This window comes from Aythya ferina, assembly GCF_964211825.1.
Source record: "Aythya ferina genome assembly, chromosome: 24".
NCBI lineage: Eukaryota > Metazoa > Chordata > Aves > Anseriformes > Anatidae > Aythya > Aythya ferina.
The window spans coordinates 4023256-4048745 of NC_140322.1; the positions used below are offsets into that span (position 1 = coordinate 4023256).

Consider the following 25490-nt stretch of genomic DNA (forward strand, 5'->3'; position numbering starts at 1 on the left):
GGGGGGGGCCTTTGGTGTAGGTTTGAGGTGGGGGGGGGATAAAGGGGAGGCGGGCGTGGGCCGGGCTGGGGGTGTGCGTGTGTAGGGGGGGGGCTGTTTTTATGAATGGGCAGCTCCAGCCCCGCTGCGATTACTATGCGGCGCGCGCGCGCCCGCGCTGCTTTGCGGGGCGCTGATTGGCTCCGGCGCGCTATTGACGTCACAGCGGGGGGAGCGGGGCTGCTTTGGGGGGGGGGGGGGGGGACGGCGGTGAGTCACCCCCCCACCCCCCCGGAGGGGTTCGGTCGCTATAACTCGGCGGCGCCCATGGCAGCGGGCCCCCAGCCCGGGCTGTGGCCGAGCATCCCGGCAGGTGAGCGCTTTTGGGGAGGGAGGGGGGGGCACCCGGAATTTTATTTTTTTTTTGGGGGGGGGGCACCGAGAATTTTGGGGGAGGCACCGGGATTTTTCTGGGGAGGTACCGTGGATTTTTATTTTTTTTTGGGGGGGGGTACAAGGGATCTGGGGGGTATCAAGGAAGGGGTGTGAGCCCCCTCTGTGTGCCCCCCCCGCCCCGGGGCTGTGCTGCCCTCCCAGAGCATCCCTGCCAGCCCCCCCCCTGGCAGGGGACCCCCCCACTGGGATGCTGTAGGGGGTGGGCTGGACCCCATGGTGGTGGGGCCGCCCCTTTCACCTGCTGCTGCTCATCCCCATAACATCCCCCCTCCTTTTTTTTTTAAGGGTGGGGGGGACATGAGCAGGGGGGGCAGGACAGCGAGGCCGGACCCACTCCGAGCATTCACCCACCCAAACCATCCAATGCACAACCCCCCCGGGCAGCTAACGCAGGCAGGAGCGAGCGGGCTGAGCCGTTCGCTTTTATTTATTTAATTTTCCTCCTTCCTTTATCAATGCAAAAATTATTTATTTTTCCCTGAAAAAAAAAAAGAAGAAAAAGCAGAGCCAAAGCAAAGCTCCTCTGGACAAATTCCCTCTTCGGGCCAACGGTGACCCAAGTGCCCTGCTCCATCCTGCTCTGCCCGGATCATGGGGACAACTTTTTTTGGGGGAAGCCCCCGGGGATGGGACACGGGTGCGCAGGGCTGGGTGGCACGGGGACGCACGGGGTGCTGATGGGGTCCCCTGGGTTTGGGCTCCGGCAGGTCGGCCTCCGGCAGCATGATGGAGGACGGGCCTCACAACTCCAGCGCGGGCCAGCGGGGCTGGTTCGAGGCCAGGAACGGGAGCGGCGGCTCCTTGGACCTGGAATCGGTGGTGCAGCCGCTGGCCTTGAACCCCTGGGACGTGGTGCTCTGCGTCTCCGGCACCATCATCTCCTGCGAGAACGCCGTGGTGGTGGTGGTGATTTTCTACACGCCGGCTTTCCGGGCTCCCATGTTCCTCCTCATCGGCAGCTTGGCCACGGCCGACCTCCTGGCCGGCCTGGGGCTCATCCTGCATTTCGCCTTCGTCTACTTCGTCCCGTCGGAGGCGGTCAGCCTGCTGACGGTGGGGCTGCTGGTCACCTCCTTCACGGCCAGCGTCAGCAGCCTGCTGGCCATCACCATCGACCGCTACCTGTCCCTCTACAACGCCCTGACCTACTACTCGGAGAGGACGGTCACCAGGACTTACATCATGCTGGTGCTGACCTGGGGAGCCTCCGTCTGCTACGGGCTGCTGCCCGTCATGGGCTGGAACTGCCTGAAGGAGCCCTCGGCGTGCAGCGTGGTCAAGCCCCTGACCAAGAACCACCTCATCATCCTCTCCGTCTCCTTCTTCATGGTCTTCGCCGTGATGCTCCAGCTCTACGTGCAGATCTGCAGGATCGTGTGCCGGCACGCCCAGCAGATCGCCGTGCAGAGACATTTCCTGGCCAGCTCCCACTACGTCACCACGCGCAAAGGCATCGCCACCCTGGCCGTCATCCTGGGCACCTTCGCGTCCTGCTGGCTGCCCTTCGCCGTCTACTGCCTGCTGGGGGACTACAGCTACCCGGCCCTCTACACCTACGTCACGCTGCTCCCCGCCACCTACAACTCCATGCTCAACCCCGTCATCTACGCCTTCAGGAACCAGGAGATCCAGAAGGTGCTGTGGGCCGTGTGCTGCGGGTGCGTCTCCCCCACCATGCCTTTCCGCTCCAGGTCGCCCAGCGACGTCTGACGCCCTGGTTGTCGTTGGGGTCTTTCATTTATTTTTATTTTTATTTTTATTTTTATTTTTATTTTTATTTTTATTTTTATTTTTATTTTTATTTTTATTTTTATTTGTATTTTTATTTTTATTTTTATTTGTATTTTTATTTGTATTTGTATTTGTATTTGTATTTGTATTTGTATTTTTATTTGTATTTTTATTCTTATTCTTATTCTTATTTTTTTATTTTTTAAAATTTTTATTTTTATTCTTATTTTTATTTTTTTATTTTTTTAATTTTTATTTTTATTCTTATTTTTATTCTTTTATTTTTTTATTTTTATTTTTTCCCCCTTTTTCATCTCGCTCCTCCCTGCCGGGGACGCGCTGCTGCAGCTCGTCCCGGCTCTCCCCTTCTGTGCACAACCCCCCCCCCCTCCCCGCCCTCAATTTTTCCACTTTTTGAATTTACAGAAGAAAAAAAAAAAATCATATTTTTTATCCACAATATAATCTATATTTCTGTGTGCGCGCGAGAGAGACGGGGGCAGATCCTCATATTTTCTTTAGAACTATTTACGACGCGTTATTTTTTTAAGGAGGGGGCGACACCAGAACCGTGTCCCCCCCCCCCCCCTTTGCCTTTTTACAGCGTTATTTACCTCAGATAGTTAAAATATATTTTTAACATTAATTGGGGGGGGTGGGGGGGGTGGAATGTACGTGGGGGAAATCGCTTGCCAGAGAAGGAGGGACCCGGAGCCACCCCCTTCTCCCAGCTGTCCGCGCATCTATTTATTTTTTTTTGGGGTAAATTATTTATTTTTTGGGTAATTCCTCCCTCCCGGCCGGGCGCAGCGCTGGGGCTTGCTGCCCTCTAGTGCTCGCTGGCTTTGGGCGGGGGGGGGGGCGCACAGGGGCTCGGTGCCCCCCCCCCAGCAGCCTCGGGGTGTCCCCTCGGAGCCCCCCCATCGCCCTGCTGCCGGTTGCCCCCCCCCCAGCCGCTCACCAAAGCGTTTCTTTGCACTGGGATGGGATTTGCACATTTTTTTGGGGTGGGGGGGGGGATGGATGCGAGGGGGGAATCCTCGCTGCGGTGTTGCACAGGGCACGGGGCTGGTTCTTGTTTACAACCACTGGGGGGGGGGGAAATAAAAGTATAATTTGTGATACGGTGACGTGCGGCTGTGTGGTGTCAGCGGGGGGGGGGTGAGCTGGTGCCCCCCCCGTGCCCAGGCAGGGCCTTCTCCCTTTGTCCCCTGCACCCCCATTAAGAAATCCCAAGTGACAGCCCCCCCCCACCCCCAAAACATCCTGATAACGGGATCCCTGCCCCGGGGGGGGGCAGCACCCAGGTCCCCGGCCTCGAAGCAGCTCCAGGGTGAGGGCAGGGGGGGCACGGCCGTGCAGCCCCCCCAGGGCAGAAATAATGCCCCAAACAGAGCGAGGGCTGATGCCCCCCCCAGCTTGGGCACTGGAACACAACTCGGGGTGCCCAGCGGTGGTGCTGATAAGGGTTAATCACCGTGGTGTTAATTAGGGCAGCTCGCCCCCCTCCCCGGGAACGGGGCTCTGCACCTCATGCCCCTTGCCCTCACCGCCCAGCACCATCCTGGGGAGCTGCAGGTTTCCTCCAGGCCCCTGAGCACCCCCAAATGGGTGGGATGTGGGGTGCTGGGGGGTGACAGCCAGGCTGGGGCTGGGGAATTTGGGGCTCCCCTTGCCCCCCATGAGGTTAAAACGGGGGGGGAAAGGAGCAAAGCTCAGGTGTTGAAGATGCCTGAGGGGTACACTTGGGGTGGGCCACGGACTCCTCCGTCCCTTTTTTTGGGGGGATTTTTCCCAACCCCACCTCCCCTGGTGGTGAAGGACCACGCAGTTCCCAGCCGCGCTGACTCACGGGCGCTTTCTCCCCATTTCTTCCCGTGTCACCGTCCCCCGGCAGCTCACCCGGCTCTTCTCCGCCTCGTGCTCGCCCTGCTGACGTCCTCACAGCCACCTCCCCGCGGCGGGGAGCCCTGCAGGTCCCTCCTGTCACCTCCCCTGGGACAGATCCCCAAATCCCCAAATCCCCAAGTCCCCAAATCCCACCCGCATCGTCCCATTGGGATGCAAGCGGCGAGAAGTGGCCTCGGTCCCCCCCCGGGTGGGAATCGGGTGCTGGGGCTCACCCCTGCAGCCGAGTCCCTCCTGCTGTAGGATGGGGAGAGCCGGGGGTGAGGGTGGGAAAGGGGGAAGCCGGGGTCTGGGTTGGGGTTTTTCGCTCCCCCAGTGTGCACCCGAGCGGAGCCAGAGCCACCCCTGGGTGCTCCAGGACGTCGGGGGACGGAGCTGGCAGCACGGAGCCTGTGCCACGCTTTTTTGGTGGAAAAAGACACAAAAAGGAATTATAAAAATAGAGTCCAATTTATAGGAGGCACCTGAGTGCTGCGCAGCCACCCCTGTGCTACGGGGCAGCCCCTTGCCCCCAAACCCTGCCCGTGCCATGGAGCAAAGGGTCCGGGGTGCTGTGGGGCCGTGGGTTTTGCCCCCCCAGCCCCAGCCTGTGGGGAGCAGTGAGGCTCGGTGGTGGCTCCAAGCTCGTGGCCTTTACTGGGAGCAAGGACAGCGGGCACCAGTGCTCCCAGTAACCAGATGGGAGGAAGGAAGGAGGGAGGCTGCTGCTACCCCAAAACCTCCCCCCAGCACCCCAAAACCCAACTGACCTGCCTGCCACCGAGCTGAGCGCTGCCTGTACCGCAGCCAGGGGGGGAGCACGGCCCCCGGCCCCCCGAGCTGGGACCTGCAGGCCATAAAGGGGGCCGAGCAGCTCCGGTTATTGGCCTGGGTTCCATTTAAAATGAGAAACCTCAGCCCTGGCTTGGGGGATTTTGTTTCCTTGGAAGCGGGAGCAGGCAGGAAATGAACACGACGCGGCCCCGCTGTAAGCGCCTCGCCAAATGCCGAGGGCGGCAGGGGGCAGGGGGCAGGGGATGGAGGAGAGAGGGGCTGCAGGAGCAGGGGATGGAGGAGCAGGGGCTGCAGGGGGCAGGGGCTGCAGCGCCTCGGTCCTGGTCACCACCAGAGCCTTGGCCCCAGGAGGCATCGGCTGCTTCCCAGGGGGAGGATGCCTTCGCCCAGCTGAGAGCGTTGCTTGGGGTGGGAAACCATACACAAAAAAAGCCCCCAGAATGGATGGAAACCCCTGATTTCTGCCTCTCAGCCTCTCGTTTATGGGAAGCCTGCTTTCTGCCTCGTATCCAGCAGCCTCTCCCTTATGGGAACCCCTGATTTCTGCCTCGCAGCCTCTCGTTTATGGGAAGCCTGCTTTCTGCCTCGCACCCAGCAGCTTCTCCTTTATGGGAACCCTGCTTTCTGTCTCGTATCCAGCAGCCTCTCCCTCACGGGAACCCCTGATTTCTCCCTCGCAGCCTCTCCCTTATGGGAACCCTGCTTTCCGCCTCGCACCCCGCAGCCTCCCGTTTAGGGGCAGCCCTGCTTTCTGCCCCGCAGCCTCCTCTTCCTCCCTGCAGCAGCCGCGGATGCGGGAGGCGGCATCGCCCCGCGAGCCCCGGGCTGCCTGGCGGTGCCGCGGGGTGCCGGGAGCAGCGAGCGGGGCTCCCTCGCTGGCTCGAGGCTGCGGCTTTGTCTCAGTCGCCCCGGGCTGGGGATGGTGACGGGGAGCGTAATTTGGCGCTGGGGAGCAGGATTTGGCCCTGGCCGCAGCCCCAGCCCCGCGCCGGCTGCTTTAAGCCCTCCGCACGCAGGCGCTGGCCTTTGTGGGAGCGGATGAGCCCGGCGCAGAGCCGCTGCCCTGCCAGCCTGCAGAAACTTGAGCTCCAAATACATAATTCCTCTGGCACCCCGTGGTTATTTGCGAGCTGCTGTGAGCAGATGGAAGAGTTACAGATAAAGCCATCCGCAGCACGGGAGCCGATTGCCTTCCCCACACAACCGCGTAGGCAACGGCAAAGGCAGAGGAGAAAAAAAAAAAATAAAAAAAAAAATAAAAAATTGGAAGGGAAAAAAAAAAAAAAAAAAAAAAGGAGGCAGAAAGAGAGAGAAAGGAGTCAGCCATTTCTACAGGGGCTGAGCTGCCATCTCAGCACACCTACGTGCGAGGAGCGGGGACTCTCTGCTGGCAGCGGGCCCTTCCCGGGGACTTGGCCGAGGGGAGTGCTCTCCCACCACCCAGGGCTGCTTGGCGGAGGGAGGCAGCGCGAGTCGGGGGTGACATTGGCACGGCAGCGCGCTGCCACACGCGGGGAGAGCAGGCTGTTAACGCTGATCGGAGCTGGCAGCGCCTGCACTCGCTTCGGTCCCAGAGGGGGAATTAAGGGAGAGAAGCTGACGTCAGTGGTGGAAAGGACACACAGCCCACTCGTCCAAGGCAGCCGGCAGCATCTTCTGGGTGTTGCTAACACCACCTTGAAGGAGAAAATTAAATAGGTCTTGGGAGACGGGGGGCTCCTGTGAAGCCGGAGCCCGGCCAGCTGTGAGCCGGTGCCGAGCTGCGTGGCAGACAGACACAAACACATCAAACGCCCCGGCCAGGGCCGGAGTGCCAAGGCACAGCAGAGCCCGAGAGACTCTCCCCAGCTGCGAGCAGCTCCGCCATAGGAAACTGCTGCTCACGGAAAGGGCTCGGGCTCCGAGAGCACCAGCACGCAATTAATCTCGCTGCTGGGCTTCTCCTCCCCGCGCCGAGCTAAAGCCCGGGCTGGGAGCTGCAGCCGATGGGAGGCTCCTCGATCTTCAGGAGCTCTCCCCAGGTACCTGCAGAGGAGCAGCACAAAGCTCGGCGCTCCCACCGCCCCCGGCACGCAGGCGGAGATGACTTTTGCGAGGGCTGGCACCCCCCAAAAAGCACGGGGCTGCGTGCTTTGGTGCGCTGGCACGCGGCCGCAAAAAGCAAAAGGCAGCGAGGCGGCCCCGGCTGCAGCCAAACGCGCACGGAAAAAGGAGCCGGGGTCCCCAGGCTGCTCCTCCCGGACACGAGATGGAGCCAACAGCCGGGACACGCAGCACGAGGCCCAGGAGATGCCTCCTTCCCCTGCCCTCGGCGCCCCAGCACGAGTAAAGGGCTTGCTTGTTCAGAAGCTGGCAAGGCCAATTAATCTAATGAGGTTTTGCAGCCAGGGACTATTGTCAGCCAGGAGAGGCGCAGCGCTGCAGCGCGAGCACACGGGTGGCTCCTGGAAGCCAAGGGGATTTGGCACGGCGCAGCCCGCGGTGAAGGCAGGGCTGGATCCTTTTTTTGTGCCCCCCCCGAGCAGCAAGACCCACACCCCAAAATCAGGCACGCCCCGAGCCCACAAAACGCACCTGAGAGCGGGGCTGCGAGCCAGCGCGGCTCTGGCTGGGGAGATTAATGGCAGCAGGGACCTTGAGCTGCTGAAATGGAGGCAAAAAATCAGCGGCAGCCCCTTGCCAGCCCAGCCGCAGCGGCTCTGCTCTCCACAAGCAGGAGCAGGGGCTCATTTTGTGCAGCAGGGAGCACGCCGAGGCCGGCAGCTCCTCCGGGCTTTTTCCTGGGTGCTGCTGCTGCCCAGAGCCAGCTCTTTCCCCCCCACCCGGTGCCCCCCAACGCGTCCCGGCTGCATTTCGAGGGGATTTCTGCAGGGATGGCCTAGGGGAGGCAGCTTGGCCCCGGTGTCCTTCGGCAGCCTGGGTGCCCTCGATGAAATGCCGAGCGCTCCAGGCTCCTCAAATTCCGGCCCAGCAGCCCTGGGAGATGCCCTGCAGGGCACTCACGTGGCCCGGCACCCCGCCGCGCTCCCAGGCAGGAGAAATTAAGAGCCAGGCAAGCAGCAGCAGCCCCAGCGCCCAGGACCAGCCCCTTTCCCCGTGCTAAGGAAGCACCCACAGCTCCCCACACACCCCCACAGTAACAGACGGAGGCACCGAGTGGATAGAAAGGTTTTTATCAAGTTTACAGTTTTAAAAAAGGATCACAATTGTGTTTTTTTGCTTTGTGTTTTTTTTTTTTTTTTTTTTTTACATGTACATTACAAAAAAAAAAAAATAAATTGCAATTGGGATCTTCATCCGGGGGTTACTGAGCCGATTATAAAAAAAAAAAAAAAAAAAAAAAAAAAAAAAGCAGCAGGAAAGCCTGGCTTACACGGCAACCGACAGAGAAAAGTACAGGCAGACGTGACACGGGAGAGCAAGAGGCAGCGAGTCTGCGCCCGGCTGCGCAGGTACGGACCCGGCTCCGCTCCCCCCGGCAGCGGCTCAGCACCCCAGGCAGCAGGGCCTGGCCGCCAGCTTTTGCTTTGCAGGGGTGAAAATAAACCCGAAGCAAACGAGTCTACAGGATTTTGCTCGTGAGGTGGTTTTTTGTTGTGTTTTTAAACAGAGTTTCGCCGCCGAAGCTCCTTTGGTCTGAAGCGAGTAACGCCCTGCGCCCTGAGTATCCGTCCTACACCCTCCTGGCGTGGCCGGGGGCTTTCAGGGCACGGCCCCCGTCCCTCCTCCCACCCCATCCTCTGCTCAGCAAGAAACCCCTACAATACAAGTGGAATAATTACTCTTATAAATATATTTATATCATATATAGGAAAATAAGGCACTTCGGGAGGGTTACAGCTCGCCTAATTCTAAGACATTCTAATCAGGAAGAGAAATGAGTTAGTTTCTGAAATGAATTAAAATGAACGTTAATACAGTAATAAAAACCATTCGATCCACTTCCCACTTCAAGGCTTTGTTTAAAACCGAAAGAGAGGAGAAAAAAAAAAAAAAAAGCACCCCCAAAATCCAACAGCAAGGAAACCTGACCCGGAGCTGCAGCACCTGCCCCGCGCGGGCTCCCCTCCGAGCACGCCAAGGGCAGGCGCTTCCAGGAGAGGCACGTTAAATAAGTTCACGGACTGAAAATATCCTTTCCCTGAAATGACACTCCGCACAGCTTCTCGGCCATCTGGGACCTCCAGGAGCCCCTTCCCTCGATCTGGTCTGGTGCTTTGGGTCTGATAAGGAGAGGAGAAAGCGGTGAAGGTCACCGACTGCAGATGAGGCTCCGGGCTGAGCCCGGGGAGCCGGGACGAGGCTTTCCCTGCGAGCACGAAGGAGGGGTGGCGGGGGAGAGGCTGCCGGCAGCCAAGCACTGCAGGCGAGGACACCGGGAGAATGTTTAACCAGCAGCGAGGCGCCGGGGAGGAGAGGAGGCTGTGGCCTGCCCCAACTCGACGTGCACGCCCGCAGCAAAGGGCTCCCGGCCGGGCGAAATGGCTGCGCTGGCTCGGCGGCTCCCCGCGGACACAAGTCGGGCTGAAATGGGAAGATGGGGGCTTCCTTCCCCCCCCCCCAGCAGGCAGAGAGGGGAGGATCGGGTGTGCCAGCTCTCGCTTTTTGGCTTTGTGAAATGCTCGAGGCTCTCTGTCTACGCCAGCCTGATGCGGAAAGAAAGGAAGGGCTAAGCGATGAGCAGCAAAAATGGCAGGGGAGTCGAGCGCAGGCCCTTGGTCTATGTGGGGCAGCAGCCCTGCAGTACAGCGCAGCTGCTCTGCCTTGCAAAGGTTGTTTTTGGCACCTCTCCTCCTCCCCTACTGGTTTAAGAAATATTAAGCTTGCTTGGTGGCCCAGCGCTCTGCAATTTTGCAATGATACTCTCAGACGGTCACTTTACACCAGTTGTTTCTCAGGGCTCTCCGTGCCGGAGCTTTTCATGGTCAAAGCCTTCAAACAAAACAAAGGAGCCCTCCCGCTCGCCCACACTCCCTCTGCTTAGGATCTCAACCATTTTGCTTCTCACCTTGGGATGCAGGTTTGCAAGCAGCCGCGGTTACAGCAGGCTTGCACGGACAAAGCAGCGTCCCTCCCGCTGCCAGGAGGGCTCCGCAAGCAGGCGAGGCAGTCGGAGGAGCGGGCTCCACCCGCGGCCGTGCCGATCACCCACCCACACAGCAGCCTTGTGCAACAGGCAGCGTGGGGCAAGCCTGTCCCCAACGCCCCGAGGCACGGCCCTGCCAGCCCGTCCAGCTGGGTCGCACGGAGTATGGCACTGCCCTGCATTTCACGCGACAGAAAGACTCGCTCCCCTTGCCCGACGGGGGCCGAGTCTACTTAAGGCAATTTAAAATTAACCCGGGTTTGGCATTTGTGAGCTCCTCGCTTCCCTGTGTGATAACGCTGTCAGCCTGGGTTAGCTTAAAGGTCCGTTTTCCCCAGGAACCTGTCTCCAAGAGAAGCCAGAGGAGGATGCTCAGAGAAAAGAGCAGAAAAACAGCGGCAGCGCTTCTCCTCCAGCCCCCCTTCCCCAGCTTGCAGCAATAATCAGTTTGCATTTCCAAGTCCCTCCACTGCACAACGGCTCACTGGCACTCGAGGGGTTTGTTCCCTCTTCCAGAACCTGGAACTAGCACTGCTCAGATGTTCCCAGCCCGCCGGGATGCCTCGCTGGCTGTGCCCTTTGCATCCTGCTCTGCAGCTGACTGGCTGACAAAACGGAGCGGCGCAGAGGTCCCGTAAATCTCTCCTGACCGTGCTCAGGGTCGCGCTGGATCTCAGCTCGACCCACGCCCTGGATAAAACCCATCCTCCAGGCCCTCATCTGCTCTGTCAAAGATTAAAAAAACGCACAAACACACGCGAGAAATCGGTAAGGGCTCAGTGGCACAAGCTGAAATCATCAATCAAAGCCCAAGAAGGATTTTCAGCAACCTAGCAGCCTCGGGCTGGGCCTGGCATTCCGGGTATCAGCAACATCATTAAATGAGGCAAGCCGGAGAAGAGCAAACAGGCACAGGTTGGCAAAATACCTGACAGTTAAGAAAGGCACAGAGGTCGGAGATTTGGTCTTAATGGGATGCGCTGCTGGTCCCAACCCCACAACAGCTGGGCCCAGGACCTCCGAAGGGCTTTGGAACCCCTTGCGGACAGTCACATCCAAATGAACATAGAAAAAGCACATCTGCAGCATTGGGGGGGCTGGTTTCTGGATTTCCAAGATATGCATATATTCTAGGCAATATAAAACAGCAGTAACACCTAGGTCAGCAAGTTCAAGTTCTCCGTTCTCTCCCCCTGCCAGTACGGTATCTGTAGTGAGCAGCCAGGGAATCTGTAGGGTTAGCCAGGAGAAGAAACATTTTCTTAAAATTAACTATAATAACAAAACGCGGGGAAAAATACGTAGGGTAGGTGTGATGCAACCAACGGGCAACTCAGGTTCACACCCGGGATGTTTTTAGGCACACAAACTCCCTTCCTTAGGTGGAAGGGAAGAGGAAGCAAGGGGAACACCAGCATTTTCTGCTACTCAAGTCCCTGTTTAAATGCATGGTCACTGCACCAGAAAAGCACCTCTTCCAAGGGGCTGCAGCATTGCCCTGGACAGGCCAAAGTGCCTGGCGGTCAGAGAACCTTCCCCCCACCACCTCCCTGCTCTAGGCACTTCTTTTTTTTTCTTAAGAGAGGTCAGCAACGCGGAGCTGCCACCGCCCAGACGCTGCTCAGCGGGGCAGCGGCTCTGCTCCCCCCGGAGCAGGAAGCCAAGCAACCCTTCTGCTTGGGCTTTGCATCCCTCTGTGCAAAGCCTCCGCTGGCAGGCTCGGCAAAACAGCCCAGGAGATTTAAGGAAGGTAAAGGCAGCTTTTAAAAAACCAGCAAGCCCCTCCTCACATTGCACCCAATGCGCTCCGCAGCCCTAGAGCCAGGAAGCGCACCCACGGGGGGGGGGAAGTCTGGAAATACTGAGGGGGGTCAGAGGGGAAAGAATTGTGCACTATTGCCAAAAACTGATTATTTGACAGCGGGATGCAGCAGAGAACAGACATTTAAAGCCCATTTTCTTGCAGCACTACCAGTATTCACTGGAAAGGAAGAGCCATTAGATCAACTGTCTGCTGTTGCAATGAGAAAACTAGCTGAAAATGTCCTTCATCTGAAAGGCCGCGTGGCCACAACAGGATCATCCATCTTTACTTTAAAAATCCCTCAGGATGGAGGGGTTTTATGTGCTCTGCCTGGTGGCATCGAGAATCTGGAGGTTTAGCTCTCTCTTAAATAAGCAACCGTTACGCTCCCTCCAGCTAAATCCCAGCGCCGCCATCCTCACTGTCCACGAGGAGACCTTTCGGAAAGGCTTCCCAAAGAGCACAGAGTCCTGCCAAAGCTGGAGGGGGAGGGAGAGGGGAGACATGCTGGTGGTTGTCTGAAAACCCTTGGCACATCTTTGGTTACGGGATGAAAAAGGAAACGGTGGCGGGTTTGGCCACCCGGTTCTTTAGGAAGTTGTTAACCCGAGGAAGGAAAGGAGCAGAGGGGGCAGGACCGTGGTTAATCCGACCACTCGTCCTCATCGAACTCCGAAGAGTCGTCCTCGGAGTCGCTGTACTCCACAGCGATGCGGCGCGACAGGATGGTGGCCACGTCATTGCCCACAACGTCCCGCTTCTCCTGCTCCCGCTGCTCTTCCACCTTGCGGAGCTGGAAGCCTGTTGGGAAGAAGGCAACGGAGGGGATCAAAAAAGGCTTTGGTCACACTGCAGGCTCCCAGGCAGCCGTCCTGCGACGCAGTCCTCTGAGCAAGACAGCCTGTGCTGTGCCAGCGAGCATTGGACACGCTGTAGAATAACACTGATAGTGAATGACAGCCAAGACAGGCTGGGTGGGCAGGTGGAATGGCAAGGGAATGGTTTCTGAGCTCCTCTGCAGGGTCACACCGCTGCCACGCACTCTGCTCCGCAAACCCGGACCGCACCAGTCCCGACACGGCCATTTCCAAAGCACAGGCAGGGGGATGCAACCCAGGCAGGGTGCCTTCGGGGTGGGCACATCAGGAGGACCCACAGGGGACCAGCCCCAAGGTTCAGGACAGTCCCAGCCCTGCTCGTGAGCCAATTCCCTCTCAGGACACCGAGGGTTCTTCCGCAGGCTGTGGAGAAAGCGGGCACGGAAACAAAAACCTACCTTGACGGATAGCCGAAAGCAGGTCGCTCCTGGCATCGCTAACCGCAGGCAAGGATGATTTGGGCTTGGAGGCGGAGGTGTCCGAGGGTGGAGGTGGTGCTGGGGGCCCATCCAGGCCACTGGAAGACAGCGGTGGGGGGCCAGGGGGTGGTGGTGGTGGGGGGGGAGGCGGCGCGCTGCCGCTGCCCGGCTGAGGGAGCGGAGGTGGGAGCACGCTGGCATATTCGACCGCCGGAGGGGGCGGCGGTGGTGGCGGGGCTGCAAACTCGGGGTGAGGAGGGAAGGAAGGGGGCGAAGGGGGCGGTGGGGTCCCCGGGGACGGGAAACCCATGGGAGGGGGCGGCGGGGGCGTGATCCCCATCGGCGGTGGTGGCGGAGGTGGCGCCGGAGGGGGAGCAAAGCCCGGCCTGGTCCCGGAGGGGGATCCGATGGGAGGAGCTGGCGGCGGGTGACTCGGGCTGACCAGGCTGGATCTTTTGGTCCCTCCAGAACCAGAACCTCTTTGGTTGTCTACAGGATAGCTGTCGGAACAGAAGGAGAGAGACAGGAGGCTGTTAGCTCTGCCACCAGGTCAGACCACACGGTCTCGGTGTTAATGCAGATCTTGTGTGTTTGCTGCAGCCTGGACAAAACCTAACCTCTGGGCTTAACTGCTGCTTCCACGAGACCTCACTCCTTGGGTTTAGTTTTCTTGCAGCATTTCTTTTGGCCAACACCACGAGGACAAAGGAGAGCTTCTGGGGACTGGCAGGAACGCCATCATCTGTCCCATCTCACCTCCCTGCCAGGGGCCGGGCGTCACACCCGAGCTCCGAGCAGCCTCTTGGCTGAGGAGCTGCAGCACCACGAGCCACTGCCCCTCCATGCTGAGGTCAGCCTTATGACACGTCAAGCAGGGATGTCTACCGTGATAAATCGCACAAGGACTGGTGGGTGTGCCAGCAGAGCATATGCTCCAAACACCTGCTAGGAACAGATCTCTGCACTGGATTCCACGGCTCGGAGCTGGAGAGCAGCAACCGCGTCTCAGAGCTCGCCACGGGGACTGGAGAGGAGGACGTGGAGACCCAACGTGCTCTTAAAGAAAACACCGAGTTCCCACTTATGGTGGCTGTGCTGTACCAGAAGACAATTCTACCCAGAAGATATTGTTAACGTCCTGTGTACGGGTAAAGCAAGCCCTAATCCGACATCTCGTTGCACTGTAAGGCAGGAGAGGTTTGGTACGTTTGCCATGAAAATGTCACAGTTTTTGGCAGTGCACAGCGCTGATCCATGACAGGCTACTGCAGATCAAACCTTGCTCCCAGGATTCTTTAAAAACAAACCACCAAAACAAAACCAGATAGGAGAAGATCTCCGTGGCTAGGCAGAGATCTAAGCAACCGCACAAGGCAGCTTAAGCTTCATCTGAAAGCTCGTTTCTGCTCTGCCCTAGAGGAACATGCCGCAGAGTGGAGTGCTTGGTCTCTTTGACACATCAGAAGAGCCTTTTCTGCAGCACTGTTGCCTTTGGATAAGATGGAGACAAGCTAACGCAGTCCTGTCTATCAGACATACTGTTACTGCCTTAAAGGAAAAAAAAAGCTACTCTCTTGTTTCAATCCGTGTGTCTCAAGCCACCGATGGACCGTAATTCTCCTCTCCAGAGGTGACTGGAAGTCACCATTTCATCTGGTACAAAGCAGCTGCCCTCAACTTCCACTGGAGTCTCCAGGAAGAAGTCGGCTGGCGTGTTCGAGTCCTTTAAATTTAACTACATCTACATCTTCAGTGCCCACGTCACGCGTTTGTCAAAAATCACAGGGCAAATGGCAACAACAAAGAAAAACCACAAGCGAAAGAAGCTGCTCTCTGCAAAGCTCTATCAGGAGCTCGAGTCTGGAACAACTGAACTGGAAAAAAGGGACTGAAGCAAAGCATGCAACAGAGCCAGACCACTGAGTGGGACCCCAGTCTTTCAGAAAGCCAAACGAGTCTGCTCGAGTTCTCTCCCAAGCCCGTTCTGCCCTCCTGTACAGGACCAACAGTGGCAGCTGGGATTTGCAGAGCTGAGCTGCCACTGTCCCTGCCTGCAGTTGCGCTTCCCCTCCAGACAGGAGCATCCTGGTTCCCATACAACACCCGTTAGGAAGTTATGCTGAACTGTCTCAGCCTGTCTCATGTCATCCTTTTACACCACCTCCTACTCCTCGGTGACAGAAGGGATCCCGTAGGCTTACCTAAATTCCACCGGGGGTGGAGGCAGGCTGTCATCTGGGAACGAAGGAGGTGGTGGCACAATAGAGTCAGTCTGCGGCGGTGGCGGGTAGCAGTTCACGTCCATGCTTTCGTTGGAACCGATGCTGCCATTCTGATACACCATGTTAGAGGGGTACCTGAGGGAGCAAGGCAAGAGCCGTGTTTAGGAGTGCAGGGTAACATCTAAAGGTCATTTTCCCCCTCGCTTTGCCTCCTGGAAGGGTTACAGCCACGCAGCTGCGCGGCTTTCAACCAGCAGACAGCAGTGATATTAACCACGTAGATGGAGCAACCTGCAAGATTTAGAAATTAGGTTTCCTAGCAGGAATGGCTTTTCACAGCACAGTTGGACCTGCCTTCAGGTGGGACCTTATCAACCACCACAACAGGATACACAAAACAAAACCTTAGAGCAACATTTAAAAGAAAGAAGTCTATTTCTCAGAGCATCCTACATGAAGAGCCACGTACAGTTTACTCTGCATAATTCTTTGGCTAGATGCTCTCATGTTTATTTACTGCTGCCACGCAGCAGAACAACACGAGTATATTTTATTGAACAAAAAACCAAATATTTTTCTTAACATTTGATTCTAGGGGAAAAAAAAACACTTCTGAGTGCATTTTGACCAGCTTGCACTTGATAGACTCCAAGTTACAGCGCCTCTCGTCAGCGACAAAAACTAAGAGGTACTAAAATATATTACAAATTAAGCTTGAGCATAGATTATCAGAAAGCACACCCAACAGCGATGCCGTTAAAAGCAAACATCCAAAGCTGAACTATTGCTGAAGGAAGAGACCAGGCTCACGTTCGAGTTTCAGTGAGCTCGTGGGGTGGGGTGGTGAAACCCCCCAATTCCTGGGGGCTCCAAACCACAAAAGAACTCAAACGCGTGGACGCATGCCCACAAAAAAACAGAGGAGCAAGAAAATGGTGCTGTTGTGCTGCTCGATTCCTCTGCTAGAAACCAAACCTGCTCTCCTATTAAACTAAAAGCAAGTTTTATTTTTAGCTGGAGAGTGTGATTTAAAGAGAGATTTTTCTTATATGAAAGGAAGCTGCAAGGAGCAAGCAGGCGAGAAGGGCATTGTGGGGAAGGCGGGCTGCTTCCAGCCTGCCTGGTGTCAAAAGTTAAATGAATTCCCAAGCCAGCAGAGCTAAAGACAGATCTGCAGCTCAAAATACTTGGCTGGGGACTGCCCCCGCTTCAACTTTGGGGTGTGAAGAGCCATTTGTGAAATGTAACAAAGCAATCACACACTACTACCAGGATGCCACCCTGCTCCTCAGCGTCAGGCCCAGAGGCTAGGTGCGATGGGCAGGGCGCTGCGCCGGGCCGGGGAGCTGCAGCTTTCGACACCTCTGTGCCCGCAGGGCAGGCAGCTGAGAGCAGACCTGCTGCTGGAGCTGTTCCTGCCACCTTGTTTCAACCGTGTAGCTCCCTGATTTATTTAGCAAATTTTAAATCAGCAGACGGATTTACTTTGGAGAATCTGATTAGTGGCGGTATCGATCCACGCTGTGCAGCAGATCTGGAGAAGCTGCAGAGCAGGGTGCACTGCATTACAATCAACAACGCCCGCCTGCTCCCCCTCGCTGGGGAGCTGAGCAGAGAGCCCCAGACTTGCTTACCCAGCAGGACCGTGTTTGTCCTTTATCTCAACAAATTCTTGTCCCATTTTCAGCTTCTCCCACTCTTCTTTCCGGGTTTTAATTTTCCGTGGATTCACATTTCCTCGGTTAGGATTCTCCTTTTTCTCTTTCTACGGGAGGAAAGGAAAGGGAGGAGGGATCAAACAAAAGCCTTCTTTTTGCTTTAAACTCACTGGGAACAGGAAGGGATAGGACGGAGACGCAGCAGTTTCAAGAAAATACATTCTCAAAGAGGGCCAGGATTTTTCATTCACTTTCCCGGTTGCTGAAAGCTCCAAAGACCTCCCAAACAAAGGAGACGGAGCGCAGACAGCATCAAAAAAACAGCATCCAGTTTCCTTAGCGCAGTCCAGACATGATGCCATTGTTACACCCTGGCATGACCACCTGGAGGGCAGAGGGAAAGCTCAGCTGCCCCTCATCAATTCAGCTTCTGGCCTCTGCATCAAGACTGCCAAATCTCACCAGCACCTTGCTGGCGTTAAGCGCTTTGGGTGTGCAATGTGGATGCCTGCCCACAAAGAACTGCTCCTTTTCTGTGTTCTGACATGCCCCAGCTCCCTCCTTTGTTATTTTGATTTAGAAGGAGCACGATCTGTTCGGATATTTAATACTTCTGTTGCTCAAAAAGCTAAATAAAGTATGCTCAAACTGAATCTTTTATGGTGTGGGTTTCGGTGTTGGGGAAGAGGGGTCCAAATCCTCTGGCAATCAAATCAGGAGCTCTACCTGGTGCTTTCAGCTCAGATGGTTTTGCTAAGCCTCTTGATTGCCCCTAATTTAACATTATGGCCTGTTTTTGCACTCCTGAAGGGATATTTTCGCCAATCTTTACTCTCCCACAGCAGATTTTTTTACAGCACCTGAAACGACGATGTTGGGGCAGTGGGATTTGCACCACTTCAATGCTGAACAGACCCCCGTGTGATGTCAGAAGTACCAAAAAGACCGATACAACTTTCTCCCCTGCTGACTGCACCAGCGCTATGTTTGAAGACTACAAATTAAGCCATTATAACCATACAAAGAAGGTGGTATTTGGAAAAACAGATTAAGGATATCTTTGTTGTCTTTTTTTAATTAACAGGGATGAAAGTAAACCAGATAAAAACTTCTCTGAATTGATCCCTGAAGAGCTTAAGAGAGCAAACCTGAATTTTGGATAGCAACTTTGGAGTCCATGGTTCATTAACACTTCCCACCTCCTTTCCCACCCTGACATGCTTCTGTTGGCAGAGATCTCCCATTTCCTCACCCTGTGTTTCCGCTTTTCTTTCATAATATCCTTGGTGTCCTGCAGCATTTTCTCTTTCCAAAGGTCAAAGAAATACGAAGGATCCGTGTAGAATTTAAGTGCCTCTTTGCCATCGTCCCTAGAACAGGGAAGGGAAAAACACACACAAAGAAGGGCCAAGTCACGCGTTTGTTTGAAGCCCAAAGAAAACACAAGTCACAACCCCAGATAATAGTTTAAAAATCTGCAGTGAGAAGGTCAAACACTCCGCTCTCGCCTCCGTCCTCCTTTTCAAAACAAGCAGCAGCCCCCCCGCCCCACAGCAGCCACCGCTCGTCCCAGCTCTCCTACTTGCCATCGCTTTCGCCCTCACACCAACTCTCCATTACTCTGGATTTCGGCACCTGCAGAACTCAGCCGCTCTGAACAACCGCCAGGAGAGCAGCAGGTCTCTCACTCCAACTCCCACTTGTTTGTCTTGTATTTTTGGTGTGAAAAAAGCTCTTCCCAGCCCAGGAACCCTAAATCAGACCGGCAGCGTCCTTGAAACTCATGAGCTCGCGTGCACGCACACACACACTCTCCTACTTTGCAGTGCAGCCGCGTCTGGCAGAAGACAGCTGCCTCCAGCTATCTGTAATTACTTTTTACCTGTTCAAAAGATATTTATGGATGTGGGCTAAGTCTCTGCGTTCTGACCCCCTTACTTCTACTTCGTACGAGATGAAATGGCACGGCAGGACTGCTAAGAACTGGTTGCACAGCCCGCGTAGGTCACACCAGATGTCTCAGGCCAGGCACTGAAGGCCACAGGACGTATCTCCAGACCTACAGGAGTCTGCTGCACCCACCTGGGTGAGAGCCACATACAGATGTACGCTCTGCAGTTTGCACTGCGGCTTTCTGGAAAGGAGCCACAGGGCTACAGCGAAGCACAGGAAAAATGCATCATCTGCACAACACCTAGCATGTTTATGCAGTGCCAGCCAAGCCTTGCCCCAAGGCAGTCACAAAAGTGACAGCGGGTAACCAAACGTATAATTTTCGAGCTATGCTCATTTGTACAGCCTCAAAAGCAAAGTTTCACATAATCCCAAGGATGGAGATTTCCTGGTGGACCTCAGTTTGGCAACAATATTTCCCACTGAAGACTGTTAGTGCAATAAAGCACGGGATGGGAGATGACCTCCTCAGCAAATTGGCAGGAAGAGGTACTCTGTAACGGCACCAGGGCCAAAGGAGGCGTTGCGGCGTTACCTGTATGGGGAGAGAATGTTGAGAGGTGGAGGAGTATTGCAGGTCCCATAGGTTTCAAGGACAGGAACTGGGAGAGAATCTCTGTCGAAGAGCTTCTGGTCCTGAGTAGTGGAGCTTTTGAAGGCCTTCCTGGTGTTGATGCCTTGCAGAGAGACTGTAAGAGAGAGGAGAGAGCAAGTGAAGAACAGCTTGACCCAGGCCAATGACACTGGAGATCAAGTAGCAAACATCTGATTTCAGTTGGAGTTCTTGGCGTGCTTAGCACTTCTTAAGGTCAGGTTCCTTTTCCCACAGATCTCTCGGGAAATCCAGCAAATCTCAGATCATGCAGTGCCAAGATCTGCTGCAGCAACTCTCAAGAGCCATATCTCTACAGATGTGATTGCAAACCCCTGTACCCAAGACCCAGGAAGTGTGTGGCTATCAAGCTGCTGAGGAGCGAGTTTCCACGTGGAGACTTGCTAACAACCACGTCTCGACTCAGCCAGAAAGGCTGCCCACACGAGCAGCACGGTGCTTTCTGGGAGGGGAGCAAACAGCCCCTCTTAGCCCAAGAGAAGCCATTCCAACACCAATCACAGCACCGGGCTTATTGTAGGGTCACGAACCAAGCGTGCTGATTCACCGAGGATCTTTACCACGCTTGGTCTGCAAGGACTCTGCTCCACTCCATTACCTTCTTCCTCTTTGGGATCCAGCTGAGTGACTTTGACTTGCAAGCGGTCAACTCTCTCGACTAGAACGCTCACCCGAGAGGCAAAAGTGTTGGCTTGAGTAAACAACTCTCCAAATATGTCTTCTGCAAATTTACCTGCAATATTAAAGCGTCCACGTTACCCCCACGAGCCACAGCCCACATGCAACTTCCCGATTTGTTCTCCCGAAGAAGGAAGGAAGGAAGGAAGAAGAAAGAACCGCACTTTCTTTTCAAGTTTGTCAGCGTTAAGTTTAATACCCAGGAAGACAATGCTCTGTTCCACCAAAACCTGGCGTTTCTAAGGGATCTTTAGGCCATAAAGGAACAATGGAAACACACAGTCAAGTCAGTATTAAAGTGATGAAAAAAAGAGGGGCTGAGAACATTATCCTGGTCTGAATCTGGATGGGTCTGCCGGTCCTTTAAGATCCTCTGCTGTTCTGTTTATTAGACAAGAAAACACAGTTAGGTTTTTATTGCTCTGGAGAATCTCAAAGGCTCCCAGTCTCCAGCAGGCCTGCCTCCAGGGTAACTGGCACGTATTTACAAGCTCAAAGTGCTCTGCAACTAGAGAGCAGACCAAGTCCTTGATCCTACAGCCCGAGCTATAACCACAGACGAAAGCACTGACCCTTTTGTTCCTTCAGGTGGCAGTGTCTGAAAAAATGATGCATTCACGTTTATTCTAAATCAAAAGCAAAGGGGAACTTCTTAAACGGGAATATTCTCTCTGTAACAGCTTGGATTGCCCAGTGGGCCGCGATGACAAACATCATCCATCGTTTGGACGGCGCGAGCGCCCAGGGGCTTGGATCAGGAGCTCGCTGCACCACTTCGAAGCATAACAAAAAGATGTGCCCTGTCCTCGGGAGTTTAAAATCTACACAGAAACAGGAGCTGACCACAGGTAGGCAAACTGAAAGCAAACCCAGAGCCTGCAGTGAGCGCTATCTTTCTGCTCTGCTCTCAGGCGTAACCTCAAACCGGGAACCCCAAGCGTGCTGAGGACAAGGCTGAGCCGAGCAGACTCGGCACTGGCACCAGACGTCGGCCCGTGGAGCTCCCACTGATGGGAAACATCTCCAGCCACGGCTGCTGGGTACGAGGCTGCTCCCAATAAGCAGCCTGGTTTTGAAGCGCAGCATCAGATGGCCGCCAGTTTGCTCTGGAATCTGTTACTCCTAAAGATCCTCGCCGGCATTCAAGGAAGGAGAACCAGTTGGAAGCCCGAGTTGCACAGCAATTCTGGAAAAGCTGCACGTCTGCACCAAGTCACATCACAAAGGCAAGAGCCTCTTCCACATGGCGAGCAAGGGCACCCGCCAAAGCCTCTACAGACACCTTCAACTGCCTGGCGGACACCATCGCCAGCAGAAGCTGTCCATTCCCCTCCCCTTATCAGCGACTCGTTCGCAATCCCATGCAGCTCTCCTTCCACTGCCAAGCCCAGAGAACAAGCCAGGTTAAAAAAAAAAAAAAACAAACAAAAATCAACCTCCCCCAGCCTTCTAGGTGGCAACGCCAGCTCGAAGTGTCTGCAGGAAGCAAATGCTGGAAGTTGACTTCAGCTGAACTCCTTCCCCTCTCCCAGACAACACCGTCTCCGCATATGCTCCATTAACGAGCCCAGCCAGCCTGCCTCAAACTCAGGGGGAGGATTTTATTTCTGGAGACCTAAGGGCCAGCTAGCTCTTGCTGTAGCCAGGTTTCACGAAGCCCAGGCTCTCCCGTTTGACCAGAGGAAGCGAGCGTTTAACCGTAGGATCATTTGACACTCCCCCAGCAACAGCTCGGAAGGGAAAAGTCGTAATTCGGTTCGACCTTAATGAGAACTGAGAAATCGTTTCCAAATTTCGCAAGGAGCTGCAGCAAGCATTAGGGAAAAAATAAGGTCTTTGGTTTGCAAGGCTGAGCAGCCCATTTCAAGCACAAAATAACGCAAACAGCATCGCCTGTGGTGGTTTTGACCCTGGAAGAAGAAGGGGAGGTGTGCATTGCCCTGCCTGTGTAAGCGCAGCGGCACCGCCTCATCAGCCAGGATCTCCCGTTCCGTGTTTCACGTGCAGTTTTAGATGGGGCAAGGCAGAGATTCATTTTTTGGTTTAGTTACTTCGACTGCAAAAGTGCAACTTACAATCAGAATTATCTCTGTCATGCACTGGCAGGAAGACAGACGGCATGATTTAATAGGTCTTTCCATCTTTAGCTTGTGGATTCTATAAAACCACACACAAACGCACAGTCGACTTATACAAAGTGCTACCAGCTGTGATAGTAACGAAGGCTAAACTCACTGGAATATGAAAGTTTGACAAGATTTATGTTTGCATCTTTGTAAAGAGACTGTGGTGCACTAGGCTTGGCTGATTATTCACTTGACAGGGCTGTCACAGCCTACTGAACCTGCTTTACGTTCCTGTAATGCTCACCGTACGAGGAAGGAGCAGATTTCTTCCTCCCAAGCGGGAGAGGGAAGGCAGGGGGGCAGGAGGTTGGTCATCTGGGGGCGAGCGCTCCGCAGCAGCTAGTCTAAATATTGCTTCGTTTCAAATACTGCTGACCCTAGGGAAGCGGGTAGGAGGTGGTGCTCTTCGTTCCTCCCCGCCTGCCTCATGCCCTCTGTCAGGGAGAAGCACGCCGGTGTCACCGCAGCCACCTCTCCCGAGGGTCCCCCTCCGGTGCCCCCCTCGAGGTACCTGAGATTGGTCCAGCACCATCCCGGGGCAGCTCCCTGGTAAAGGAACCGGGCTGCAGTTTGCCTTCCAGAGCTTTGCTGCCTCTGATGAGGCAGAGGCAGGGAAGCTCTGAATATCTGAGGTCTAAATCTGGAGGATCTCGCCAGGGCTCTGCCACACTAACCCCCCGCGTGCCTTTGGACTGGGATTAGCTTGCTCTGCAGCTGAGATTTGCACGGCTTTCCTGCCTCCTTCCTCCTCATTTCACATGCACGAGATGGATTTAACTCACACCCCACAACCGTCTTGGCTACCAGACCTAATAAACGAGCAAGGGTCAGTCGGATACGAGCGGGGAGACTGGCCCTGCCCGCGCAGCGACACGTCTGCAGCCCGACCGAACGCGGTACTGACTGGCAGCAAACATGGGCCCAGATTTTACCAACAGCCCTGGTTTTTCCCTGCTGGCAAGAGGCCGTGCCCAAAGCTCCCCCGCCACGTTCACGCCGCTGCAAAAGCCAAGGGGCTCGCTTTGCAGAGCAAGCAGGAGCACTCGCAGGCACCGCCGCGCAGCCAAACAATATATTCGTTTGATTATCAAAGGTTTGCTTCAAGGGCAAAGGTGGCTCATCAGAAGCCCGAGCGCTTCGACGGAGGAAAGGAGTCATCCCAGAGAGACCACAATTAACTCTTCTCTCCTCCTATGGCACGTAGGCCCACGTTTTCCCTCTGGCCTTTCCAAGGCTGTCGGTCAGCCCACCAGAGAGCTGAGCTCGGCACGGCTCCAGCCTGCGCCGCCATTTGAGCGAGCAGCCCCGAGCCCCCCACGCTCCGGAGGCAGGGCTTCGCTCAGGCTGGGGACTTTGGGTCTTCCAAGGTAACAACCAGCAGGGGCAAGCAGGCGCCTTCTGCATGGGCGCTTTAATTATCTTTCATTAAAAATAAGACTACTTACACGCTGCAGATTCAACACAGTCAAGCTCCATTTAGTAGCGCGTGCAATTACAGGCACATTCTCCGGCACAAGATCCTGGCTGCTCTGAGAGCCTCCCATTTTACAAGCCTGAGTTGTGCTCCATCCTTCCATCTGCAGCTTCGCCGCAGCCCTTCACACACGCACGCACGCACACACACACACGCCCCCCCCCCCCCTCCCCATTTTCTTTTCGATGGGGAAGGCAGTGGGACCAGGGAGATGAAATTAGCATCGGATTTCTTTAGGAAAACATTTTAGCATTACCCAGGGAAGGCAGATGGGGGAGAAATAGGAACACAAGAGTAGAAAGGGAGCTAAATAAAGAGCACTAGCGACTCCTGAGGGCAACGCGCAGGCTCGCCATGGTACTCACTCAGGCTGCCCAGCTGTCGAATGACATTTGCCAGGGTGATGTTGGTCATGCATTCCAGCTCGCTTCGAACGCTAGGCAACGTCTGACGGCACAGGTGCCTTGGCTCAATGTTCCTCGTTACTAACGGCATGGTGGACCTGCTTCAGGCACTGTTCTGAAAGATGAAAAACAACCCAAAAAAGAAACAGGAAAGGATTACTCAACCGCAAATTCCAGGCACACCAGAGCCATGGTGTTCGTTTTTCCTGCTCTCAAATGGCTTTATTTATAAGCCTCCTCTCCCCCCCTCCTCCCCACCCTTATAAAACTGGTTCTTCAGACATAAAGATCCTGCTGTTCCACGACTTGCAGTGACAGCGGAGCCCCGCCAGCTCAGGTACAGAGGCAGCGCTGGGATCTACACGCCGTCGCCCACGCGCAAGGTGCTGCTGGCACCGCCGCAGCCGTTGTTCCCTTCCTACCCATCCGCCGCCTCGGAGCAGTCTCCTTCCTCCCGCGCTCACGCACGGCGCCTCAGGTTTGCTTAAAGCGAGAGGATGAAGACGGGAGAGGTTAAAAAAAAAACAAAAAAACACAACGAAACACAAAACCACACGGCTTCTCGCAGCACGCCGAGGCGGGCACGGTGCCTCCCTCCTGCAGCAGCGCGGCCAGGGCTCTCCTGGAACAACAGGAAGCGCTCGCAGCTGACCAGGAAACTTTCTGGTGGCTGTGCCTTATCCTGCAGGCTGCACCCCTCTTCCCTCGGGAAATCCCCCAGGGCCGAGGTTTACACTGGACCATTGTTTTCGTGCCGGGGCAGCGGAGCGCTGAGGGAGCTGTAATCAGGATGCAGGGCCAGAGCGCGCTCGGAGGAATCAGGATTGATTGTGCCACGGGCAGGCCGAGCTTCCAGGGCTTTCTTAAAAATCAAGGAAACACAAGTGGCAGGAAGTTAAGCTGCAGAAAGTGCTTTTACGTGCCTCGAACCGACAAATCTCCGCTGCCAGGCCCAAATGGGGGAGCTGCAAACATCTCCCGGAGCGTCTGCCTCCACCAGAGGGGGGAAATTTGGGGGAACAAGAGCGAGGAGCGCAGCAAAGCTTCAAAACCCGGCGAGAGCAAAGCCAGCCCGACCTCCTGATTAATTTAGAAGGGGAAAGAATGGCTTTTCTAGGTCAGCAGAGGAGCAGCCCGAGAGGAGCAGCCAGCTCCCATGTGATAGGCATGCTGATCTGCCGGGGCTGGGTGTAAAAATAAAACAGGAAGCGAAGAGCTCGGGGAACATGGCTTCCTGTCACCAGCAGCAAAAAAACCCAGCGCCATAAAAAATCAGCTGTTTGCTCTTGACTTTGAGCCACCCTTTGATAGTCTCCGTGGCAGCTGG

At 55.4% G+C, this 25490-nt stretch overlaps 2 protein-coding genes across 2 annotated transcripts in view; one reads left to right on the forward strand and one right to left on the reverse strand.

Moving 5' to 3' along the window:
• The first annotated feature begins 1094 nt into the window (after positions 1-1094).
• GPR3 (G protein-coupled receptor 3) lies at positions 1095-2166 on the forward strand. Its single transcript, XM_084497430.1, has one exon. The coding sequence runs from the start codon at positions 1159-1161 to the stop codon at positions 2143-2145; it is 987 nt and encodes a 328-aa protein (XP_084353556.1). The 5' UTR covers positions 1095-1158; the 3' UTR covers positions 2146-2166.
• Positions 2167-8005: 5839 nt separating this feature from the next.
• WASF2 (WASP family member 2) overlaps positions 8006-25490 on the reverse strand; it is a 32132-nt gene continuing 14647 nt past the window's right edge. The window contains exons 2-9 of the mRNA XM_084496829.1: positions 24125-24278; positions 20080-20214; positions 19404-19557; positions 18168-18285; positions 16892-17022; positions 15237-15392; positions 13015-13535; positions 8006-12539 (exon numbers count right to left, since the gene is read on the reverse strand). Coding sequence (XP_084352955.1) covers positions 12382-12539; positions 13015-13535; positions 15237-15392; positions 16892-17022; positions 18168-18285; positions 19404-19557; positions 20080-20214; positions 24125-24254 — 1503 coding nt within the window. The 5' untranslated portion in view covers positions 24255-24278 and the 3' untranslated portion in view covers positions 8006-12381. The remainder of the gene's footprint in view (positions 12540-13014; positions 13536-15236; positions 15393-16891; positions 17023-18167; positions 18286-19403; positions 19558-20079; positions 20215-24124; positions 24279-25490) is intronic.